Source organism: Aptenodytes patagonicus, chromosome 3, assembly GCF_965638725.1.
Source record: "Aptenodytes patagonicus chromosome 3, bAptPat1.pri.cur, whole genome shotgun sequence".
Lineage (NCBI taxonomy): Eukaryota > Metazoa > Chordata > Aves > Sphenisciformes > Spheniscidae > Aptenodytes > Aptenodytes patagonicus.
In genome coordinates, this window is record NC_134951.1 from 62,130,114 (window position 1) to 62,141,366 (window position 11,253).

At 42.0% G+C, this 11,253-nt stretch overlaps 1 protein-coding gene across 1 annotated transcript; it reads left to right on the forward strand.

Moving 5' to 3' along the window:
* Positions 1-292: 292 nt before the first annotated feature.
* On the forward strand, positions 293-7,543 carry HINT3 (histidine triad nucleotide binding protein 3). The gene is made up of 5 exons (XM_076333539.1): positions 293-445; positions 1,235-1,352; positions 2,722-2,791; positions 3,627-3,753; positions 5,724-7,543. Exons 1-5 carry the CDS (start codon positions 293-295, stop codon positions 5,769-5,771), a joined length of 516 nt encoding a protein of 171 aa, XP_076189654.1. The 3' UTR covers positions 5,772-7,543.
* The last annotated feature ends 3,710 nt before the right edge of the window (positions 7,544-11,253 follow it).

The window sequence follows — 11,253 nt, forward strand, 5'->3', positions numbered from 1 at the left end:
GCTCCGCGGCCGCCTTTTCTCGCGCCCCGTCCCGCGCGGGGGGTGGGGGGCGGGGGGGGGGGGCACTCCCGCGGCCGGCGCGCGCCCCCTGGCGGCGCAGGAGGCGGGCGGGGCGCCGCGGCGGGCGCGCGCGGCTGGTCCTCGGCCCGGCGCCCCGCCATTGGCGCTTCGCGGCGAGCGCGTGAGGGCGCCGCCCCGCCCCCGCTTCCCCCGCCGCCAGGCGCCGGTAGGGGGCGCGCGCGGGCCCGGCGGTCGGGCGGCGGCTGCAGGCGGAGGGCGAGAGGCTGGGGCTATGGCGGGGGAGGAGGAGGAGGGGGCCGCGGCCGCCGCCGCCGCCGCCGCCGCGGGGAGAGAAGCCGGGAACGGCGGCGGCTACGACGGCAAGTGCGTGTTCTGCAGGATCGCCCGCCGGGAGGAGCCGGGCACGGCGTTGCTCCCCTGCGAGGTGGGTGAGGGGCGCTCGGGCCTCCCCCGGTGTCCCGCCGCGGCTCCCGCGGCCGCTTCCGCCCTTCGCCGCCGCCCTTGTCCTCTGTCCCGGAGGTGCGGGTCGGGCCAGCTCCCCGCTGGCAGCCGAGAGGCTTTTGTCGGCCTGGGCGGGCGGTTGTTGCTCGTTGCCGGCTTTTAACGAAGGGCCGAATTCTGGCTGTGGCCGTGCCGGTGCGAGAGCTCCCGTGCGGGTCCCGGTGCCCGCTCGGCACCGGCGCCTGCGGAGAGGGCGTGGCTCCGGGAGAGCAGGAGAGGGCCGAGGGGGTTAATCTGGGAATGACAGACCGAAGGCTGAAGTCCCGTGCGCGTCGGCCGGCCGGTGCCGGCCCTGCCGCGGGGTAAGGCGGTGCCCGGGCTGCCAGCTCGCCGAGGGTGCTGCTGTAAAAGGCTTGGCGGGTTGGGGGTAGTCTTAAGGGTGGCGTGCTCTTCGACGGAGGTAGGAGCGCAGCATCGGCCAGAAGGGAGCTATCTTGCTATCCTTAAATGCCGGCGCAACGGCTAGAAACCTAGAGCGTTTCCCCATAGAAAAGCAGACACCGAGGAGTCCTGGCTGCAGAAGGTCAGCTGAGGACGCACATCGTGCTTGCGAGTCCTTCTGTAGGCTGGCTCCAAAAATCTTAAGATTTTTGCTAGTTACTTCAAGTATGATGTTAAGTGTTACACTGGTATGGGGAAGACGGACTTTGTTGACTACTCTTTGCCAATGTCCTCGTCCTAATCAATTTAATATGTTTGCATCCTTTTTTAGTACGAAGACCTTGTTTGCTTTAGAGATATCAGACCCGGTGCCCCCCATCACTATCTGGTGGTGCCGGTGGAGCACATGGGAAACTGCAAAACGCTGAAGACGGAACACATACCTGTAGGTAAGGCTGTAAGTGTGTGTTTAACTTGAAGGAAAATCATTTTGCATGGTCTTAAGTAGTGTGTTGTCAAGTAAATCACACCTTTGAGCACCATTTGGTTGTGAATGTAAACACTGAAATAGGTGGTGTGAGTGTAGGTAGGGACTTACCCTTCCTGGGAACTTCCATGTGCTACTCTAGAACAGCACGCTTTTTTGTGCAATTCTAGGAAAACATTGCACTAGTGCACGAAATCTCTTTTGTTTGCATGGACTATAGCTGCCTCTGCACTTTGTTGGAAGTACAACTTTATTTTTAAAAATATTTATGTGCTGCTTCATTGTGTTTTCTTAGATATGTATGCAATTTCAAATATCAAAAATTATAGAAGAATTTTATAAAATGCATATTTTATAATAAGCGCTACATAATTTTTCAGGAAACGGGAGTAAGAGAAGAAAGAGGGAAATGGTGTTCCAATAAACTTCAATAATTTTTGAAAAGATAAAATTCTAATATATTGAAGCTATGATGTTGATAGGCTTTTTTTTTTTCCCCTTAAGAAAACGTTGTCGTGGAATTAGTTGTTTCACAAGAAATGCCTAGCTAAGTATGTTGAATAATGGAAGAAACTGCTGACATACATGCATGAAGAGATTCCACCTTATGGAAGATTACAGGTGGTGCAAGACAAGAGTTATAGTTGCACGTTGCAAATCTTGCATCACTGTACTACCTTCTAAACATAGGGTAGTTTTCTCCAGAAACAACTTCTATATGTGTTTGGCTTCAAGGTAATTCCTTAGACTTTTGCCTTGAGATTTTGTATTACGGTTGCTTCTCTTCTCAGTGATACAGTAATGAAACTTTGTCCTAGTAATAAGTGGGACTGAGAATTTTATTTTATTTTAATTTTAATTTTTGTGCCATCTCTGAAACTTGCTAACTTATGCCAGGCTGCACAGGACCTAGAGATCAAAGTCCTGTAGCTGTGGAGGGATATAACACTGGAATTAGTGTAAACATCATCATTCTGACCAATCAGTATTTGTTGGTTTTTTTTTCATAAGGGTGCGGTGATACCATGGCCTTGGCCAAAGTTGTTAGAATGATACCACGCTTAAAACATCATTAGTGTGGAAATCTGTAATAGTGGTGCTTTTCATGTCGATCATTGCACAACACTGACTTTACAATCTTTGTTTGATTATGAGTAGTTACAGTATTTATGTTTTGAAAAACCCATGTTTGTGATGTCAGTCTAACCAGTTTGTTGAAGTTAATATTCAAAGATTTTGTTTCTGAAGAATACCTTTTTTAAATTACTTGATGATGTATGGTATGTAAAACATTACTTAAACATTAAATGAAATTTATTTGTGTTTAATAGTGAAGAGAATGATGGAAGTTGGAAAAGCTGTCCTCCAGAGAAATAATTTTAGTGACTTGAATGATATAAGGTATGTAATGGAAACCTCCTGTGTTTATTGAGTATGTTTTTTACTTTTCGGAATGCTATTTTAGAGGTGATGGCAACAACTGCAGTATGATTTATTGAAGAAATCGGGTCTGCATTCACTTATCGCATGACTTCTCAAGTAGAATGTGCTGGCATTGAATATAAACTCTTTTTTTCTGATGAATTTCCAGCGCAGATTGCATTCCAACTCTGAGATTCTTTCTTGACCACATCTTGGGATAGGGAGGGCACTTAAAACAACTTACCTAAAAGGCTGCTCTTTAATTATGTGCTGAAAATATGCTCTAAGTCCTAGATTCCAAAAGAGAGGTAAACTTGGTCCTATTCAAGCAGGGCACTGCATTGTGTTTCAGTCATACCCGCATTCATTTGATTTCAGTGCTGCACCCTTTAGTTTAAGCCAGTGCCTTTGATAGCCGAAGTAAATTGTAACATAATTTAAATAGCATAGTGTACAGGGAGCTGGGCCTTTGTGATTAAAATAGTAGGAAACTACATTCATCTAGTGACAGTTGGCTTTCCAGCTGAAAACTAGATATGATACATTTAAGAGACATTTTGTGAAGAAGGAGGGTTTAAAAAATAAAATGTCTCTTAAATACAGTGATGTGAAGGAGGAGGTTAGTGGGCATTTGAAAAGGTTTCCTGAGAGCATAATGAAAGGAAAGGGCGTATTTTTGTTCCTGCCTTTATGTACAAGGAAAATGTGATGAGTTGAGTTCTTAATTCAGTTGATCATGTGAAGTAACTTGCAATGTTTCACTTCTTCCTGAATTAACATCACCAGTATTTTTTACTTGTTTTCCTTTCCTAAGAATGGGTTTTCACTGGCCTCCGTTCTGCTCAATATCCCACTTGCACCTTCACGTCCTGGCCCCAGCCAGTCAGCTAGGATTCTTATCCAGACTCATTTACAGAATCAATTCCTACTGGTTTATCACGGTAAGTGTAATGCAGATGAGCTTTTCAGTAGGTTTTCAATTGCAAGCTGAAAATGTGACATCTTTCTAACATTTTAACTTTGTCCAAAAATGCTTTCAGCAATTATTTTTGTCATTACTGTAATTATTAACTATTTATATTTTGCATTAAGTATTTGAGAAAACATAATTGTAAAATATAACTTTAACGTCTATGCTTATTAAGGGAAATGGAGTGAGAAAAACATTCACAGTAGTTCTGGATCTAATGTGTAGCTTCGGTTATTGTGATACGCTTCTGAGGACACTTTTTAAGTATTTGTTCTTTTATGTGAAAGGATATATTCAAATGTGATGGGCTATGCACGTACCCTGGTTCATCCAATTTAGGTGAAAAACATGGCCACCTAATGATTGCTTGTATCATTTCACGTGTTTTTTCTCATCGTGTCATCTTTAGACTGAAACAAGTGCCTGCTTTACAAAAACATTGTTTGTACCGATTTATGTCAGCAGAGGTGAGCAATGAAACTGAACTGGCACTGACTAAATCACTCTTTGAAAATCTGTCTCTCGAGAACTAAAGCTTACTCTCGCTGCTTTGATGCAGCAAAGAACCGATCGTTGCAATGTAGCTACAGCATCCTGGTGTCATTGCACAGCCCCAAAACAAAGATGCTGAAAAGGGTCTGTCTCATCTAAAGAATATAGACAGCCTCTTAAAGACAAAAAACTTGGTTTCTTCACAGTGGTACCTTGCTGGAGATCTTACCTAGCTCAAAAAAAGCAGATGTGTCTCTGCTGTATTGTAGAGCGTTACATAGATATTTGGCCCTCAAATAAGTATAGTTGTGTAGTTTTACTGCATACTATCTTGGATTAGCTCAGGGAGATCTGTACCAAGTTTGGTTATCCAATATGGATGCACTTCAAAAGATATTTTGCCCTGTTGTCAAGTTGGAAAATGTTCTTGAGTTGGTTTTGGGTTGGTTTTTTTTTTTTTTTTTTAAATTGTAATGGCTCGAATGTGATACTTGTTCAGGAATGCAAAACAAGATTCAGATAACTTCATTTTCAGTTGCTCCATGCTTTATCTAGCTTTATTTGCAAATAAACTGCAAGAGCTACTTAACTCCTGTTAAGTTGTTCCTACCCTAAGTAGCTGATTGCATTTTCACTGTGTGTATTTAAAACATGCCAGACTTAAACTTTTCACCTTTTAACATGGTTCCTTTGGAGATCTTAATGAAACCTCAAGCACTAGTTCAAAACAAAAGATTTTTTCTGCCAGTCCCACTGAATTAGGCTGACAGTAAACTGATTTGTTTCAGAAGTGCCCATGTTAGTCACCGTGTGCCCAATCTGGCCTGCTAGAACAATGTTGGCAGACTTCCTTCTGCCCTGAGCCTTTCTGAGGGCTCTGTGGGCTGGTGCTGTTACATATACAAAGTACAGCTGTCCCAGTTATGCGCTAGATGCATAAATAGCCGTACGATGAGAAAAGTTACGTGTGAGCATGGTGACATAACCAAAGAATGGCTGTATATCTCGTGACATGAACCACATATGCGAATGCACTCCATCCCTCAGCAACGTATGTGGCTGGTGTGCAGCTGGTTGGGTGATGAGGGGCCACAACACGCTGTTCTGGAGCGTCTCCCAAAGAATTCAAGGCCTCACGGCTTGGTTGTTCTGAGCACTGCTCTCTTCTGAGGTCTTTAAAACCACACTGCTCTATCTGCTGTTTATTTGCTCAAACATCCGCTGACTTTCATAGGTTCTGTTTCCTTTTCTGATCGCCTAATGGGAGTTTGATGGAAACTGTGAGAGTCTGCTGTTTAAAGCAATCATTGTATTCTGCTTCTGTTGTATGCTTTGTCTTCAAGAATGAAAAGTAAATGCTCTGTCAGTGTCACTTACTATTTTTAAAATGGAATTTTCAGTAAACTGAAGGTCCACGGTGTAATTAATGCATTGCTTTCTCTTTCATAGGCTGAACAACTGATTGAGCGACTGCAAACTGAAAATGCTGCCAGTTGAAAGCACTCTTAGCCTTGTGTCGCTAGCCGGTTTGTTCTTTGTCTTTGAACTCTGATTTAAGGTTGTACAGTTTGATGTTACCAATAATAAATACCAGGATAAAAAAAGCTTTAGTTCCTTATGAGGAAATACACACAGAATTTGTAGCTGCCAACCTAATTCTCCCATTTGGATACTTGAGTCTGTATACTTCTCTGACAATAAGGCGATGTATTTTAATTATAATTTTATATTTGTGTGTATATATATACGTACATAATACATACACACACATATGCACACGTGCAGAGAACTGTTCCTAGTAAAAGGCAGGGTACAGCAGCAGAATGTACTGCAACTAAGGCAACAAGTTACTACTAACAGCATGTATGTGGTACCAAAAGGAATATTTGTTGTGGAATCAAGCTTTTATTTTAAAGATGCATTGTTCTGGGATCGCAAGTAACATTTAAAACATTTACGTTTCCATCTGTGTTTGTATGATATGTTACTTATGCCTAGTTATTAGTAGGTACATTGCTGAAAGTACACTACTAACTTTCTGGTGCTAAACCACTTTAACGTATTACCTGTCTTATTTGCATGACAGTGATATAGTAAATGTTAATACAATAGGTGCCCAGGGTGTGGTAATGCTATATAACATAGAATATAGTTTAAATGTATGTGTAAGTGGTTGTATGTTGGACTTAAAGATTGTTTCCCTCTTACGTGCACAATATTTTAAATTAGTTATCGTATGTTTACAAAAAATGTGACGAATTTGGAGGAACTGATTTAATATACCGCTCTTCTGTGTGATGGTAGAAAAAAAAATCCAAATTTTTAGATGGTTCTGATATTGTTCTCACTGGAAGTCCTTTGGAGATTACTGATGCCTTGGCTAAATTTGATTTCTAAATGAAGTCGTAAAAGAAACGGGTCTTTAGTGCAGTGAGTATGTGGCAGGCTTGCATAATAGCAATCTGTTTTGAATTTGGGATAGCAGGGACTCAGCCCAAAACTGGAACATGTTGGGTTGCTTAAGGAACCTGCTGAACATCTGCCTTTGCTGTACCACTCTAATCACTAATGCTAGCGCTCTGTTTTTCAATGCCGTATTAAGGCAGACTGTTTGGAAAGCTAAAACTCCAGAAAACACGGAGTGGATTTTCTTCATTCACAGGGCGTAGCTCTTGGTGCCTAACTGATCAAGTGTGTGTCCTTGGCTCATGCATTTAGATGCAGCTGAGGTGGTGATGGTCTGTTGCACCTGCAAGCTTCCCTGAACGTCATCTTCTCAGTGATTTCCACTGATCCTGCACCTGTTGCCTTAGTGGTAGAATGTATTGTAATATTCTCACTGTAAACTATACGTAATACTTAAGAAAGTTCACACCCTTCTGAAGAACAATGTTTTCTACCCAGAAGAGTTTACACCCCTCTTTTCTGTAAGACCTTGTTCCTGATGTCCTGTTATTAGTGGGCACTCACATGTCATTTGCAGCCCTTTAGGGTTTGAATTTGTAACATTAGGTAGGAAGAGTGTGAATTAAAGCCGCTGGACTTTGACTACTTCTGTGCAATAGATTAGGAGGTTTGAGCTGGCTCCCAGCTTTGTGAAATACCTGAACACTGAGATCTTTCAAGAGTTAATACTGTGTATGTGTTCTGATTTGTAATTAATTTATGTAACTGTACTTAACTGTGACATGTAACATTTAAAGTACCAACATGAACTGTTGTCAGACAGGATTAATAAACAAACAAATAAATGCTAACCTTGGAATGATCTTCCAGTGCAATGGAATAGTTGACTGTGGGGGTTGACCCTAGATACCCGCTTTGCTTGCTCTTCACCCCCAACCCCAGTGGGATGGGGGAGAGAATAGGAAGAGCAAAAGTGAGAAAACTCATGGGTCGAGATACAGACAGTTTAATATATGAAGGAAAGAGGAAGAAAAAAACCAAGGCATGCAATGCAAAGGTAATCACTCATGACGTCCCACAAGCAGGCCAATAGCAATGGCTGCCCCCCCCCCCCCCCAAAAAAAAACCCTCTCCTCAGCTTTTATTGCTGAGCATGACATTATATGGCATGGAATATCCCTGCTGGTCAATTTGTGCCAGTTGTGCGGGTTGTGTCCCCTCCCAGCTTTTTGCCTGCTGGAGGGGCAGAGCAGGAAAAAGAGAGGGCCTTGACGCTGCGCAAGCACTGCTCGGCAATCGCCAGAACGCTGGTGTGTTATCAACGCTCTTTTCAGTCACAAACCCAAAACATGGCACCTTATGGGCTGTTCTGAAGGAATTTATCTCCATCCCAGCTAGACCCAGTACATTGTCAAATGTACACAGAAGCTCAAAGGTCAACTTTTATGTTTGAGAAGGGTCCCACTAATGACAGTGAGACTGGAAAGGTAAAAATCAGGATATAATCTAGCTTCCAAACTTTTGCTGATGAGCAAGATGGGGAATTCAACCTGTCTCTGACACTAGCAGACAGGCCTCAGAACAGCTCAAACAAAGTGTTAAACGCCACGTTAATTACTGAAATGAATGCTCAGTACCTCATTAGTGTTTTTCAGCACAGGACCACGTGCCATTTTCCTTCTGTATTGACAAGCATTCTCGGACTCAGCAGATAATTTTTTTAATTAGGCTAAGAAATGTTTTCTGAAAAGCCTATCCTAATGCTTTGAGTATGTTTCAGAATTACTGGCTAGCCCCTGGAAGAGGCGGTGGGCAGACCCCATTAACTATGTCACCCTCTTCTACAGCAGCATTGTAACATCATTTTTAAAATTCCAGAATCTTCCGTGGAGCTTTCCAGTGAGCAAAGATCAATAAAATACTCTTGGAGAGCGAACTCAGCAGCTCTTACTCTCCAAGAGCCTGGAGAAGCAAAGGAAAGTTGCTTAGCCACTGCCCCTGGCTCTGTTGTTCTTTGATCCGGTATTAGCAGTCCTGAGAAAAGCTGCTTTTTTGACTACATGTTTAGGAGTGACAAAGCTTTAATTGTACTCTTTTGCTCAATTGTTTTACATAAACTCCCAACCTAATGCAAACCCAGAGAGTAATGCTTTTATGCTGAAGTACTAACTGCCCCCTCTGAAAGGACGAAACAGATACACATACAACGCCGTTAAATGTAGAATTAAAAAAAAAGTTTGTGTCTTGACTACGGACAGCATTTTCAATGTGATTAAATTGGTAATAGCTCCTCAAGCTATTCTGAAGTCTTCCTAAGTGTGAGTTGTAAATGAAAGCATAAAAATGGGAGCAAACCAGTGAAAATCGTATTTGAAATTTGACAAACTCGGAAACAATAAAACGCTGCATAAAAACTCACTTGCTGTCATTTCAAGCTGATGTGCAGTATTTATTGAAGTGCTGAAAGTGCTTTCAGTATTTGACAAGACAAAATACAGATAATCCCTATATAATGTACAGTCCAAAACAGATGCAGAATTCACAGGCTTCAAGTGGAAGAAGAGGAGAGACCACTGAGGGAGGTTGCCACAAAGAAGTGAAGTTTAGGAGAGATTCGAAGAGCTGAAAGTTACTTAGTAGGGCAAGAACACCTTTTAGAAGGTCAGCGGTTACTTACTACTCCAAATAATCTGCAATACTAAAAACCTTACATGCTACAATTTTTGTAAAAAGAATTTGACAAATTCTGTTCCATTTACTGTAGTGGGAGCCTGTTGCAAAAAAGTTGCCTGTTTAAAAGTTTAAATTCCTGTTTCAGATGTAAATGCTAATCTAATCTCCACATCGCAGGTGAGGAAGCAGAATTTCGGAAAACTCGTAAACTAGTAGCTAAATTGAGTGTTACGTGCATTACATATGATGCATTCGTGACTATACAGGCTTCAGGAGTAATTTTTTATTCTGGAGTGTACCAGTGGACAAACTGACCTATTGTATTATCTATCTTTTAGGCTTCTTCTGAAATACTGGCTATTGCCGGAAGCAGGAGATTGGATTTGTCAACCTGCGTGCTGACGCAGTTTGGCAGCTTTTTGGTGTTTATATCCATTGCATGGGCACACAGAAAGATTTCAATCACTCTTTAGAGAATGCTCATCTAAAGCTGGCCCGTAGGAAATTTGGCCCTATAATTGTTTAAAAAATCCATCCCTCTATAAATAATATTTTTGATAATAATCCTTGGTTTTATTCAAAATATCATGATAGGGCAAGCTTTTTGTAGTCGCTTACAAAGCGGCTAAGACCATTTCATTAGGGCTTACTCTGCTTCTCTCTGTTTGATCAGAGGCGTGCTTAAAGCCCTTGTAGGTGTACTCAAGTGATATTTAAACCAATCACCAGCAGGAGAGAGTGCAGCAGAGGGCATGTAAGTATCTAACACTCACTACTACATATATGGCAATGGAAGCCCAGATTCCTGTCATTTAACTACTTGAGACAGACTTAATTAAGAACTAGTAAGTTTGCATGAGCTAGACTTGGATCTTAGGGTGCTCAGGCTACACACTGCCTCAACTGTGTGTCTTTTAATGTATTATTTGTACAATGTCTAGTAATGTATTATTTTTCCTGATATTACCATCCTGTTAGTCAGCTGGCAACACCTGAACCGCCCGATACTGCTTCCTGCAAGTGCTACAGCAGCACTGACTGAATTCCAGAATTAAACAAACCGCGTTCCGTAGCTGTATTACAAAAAGCTCGATTCGTTTTGAAATCAAAACGCATGTCCGGGCTTTATCTAATGGGAGCTGACATCCACTGAGGTGTGCTCATGTCGTTTTGGCAAGAAACGCTTTTCCAAAAAACGAAGCATTTGAAACACGTTAAGATCACAAATTACATGTCTCGTTGTCAGCTGCAAGACATAGATTTGTTTAGGAAGGAGGAGTTGGTTTGAAAACTAAGGGAACACACACCAGCAGTGCCTGGTGCAGCACATATTCCCCAGTTTCCAACATGGTAAAATTATGTGGTGATTAAAACCCATCCTTTGTTTCCCCCTCCATGATGTAGCTGCATCTGACTCCCCTGTCCCCCCGATACACTTATTTCAGCACATTCATTTCTTCCCTTTTTTTCTGTTTTCATTGTCCTTCCAGTAGGAAAAGGAGGCAGAGGGACAATGAAATCCATATTTTTATTTGCCCAGTCAAAAGGCTTATTTTGATGCAAATCCCCATTGGATGAAAATGTCAAAACAAAAAAACATTCTTTTAGGCTTTTTGCAAAAAATGTTTTTTTATATAAATAGCATAAAATAATCTATCACTTTTATCAAGTTCATAATTTATATTAAATTTCAATATCCTTTTGAGGCAAGAGAATATCATACTTGAAAGATCCATCAAGTAGTGTAGTTAACACCACATAAAAGCTTTCATTTGCACTGGTAAAAAATAGAATTTTATACTTCTAATTATACCGTTTTCTTGGTAGGAAGCATTGTAAATACCGCTCCTGATTGTTTTTAATAGCGTCGTTACAACTATTGTATATAACCAATCCTTTT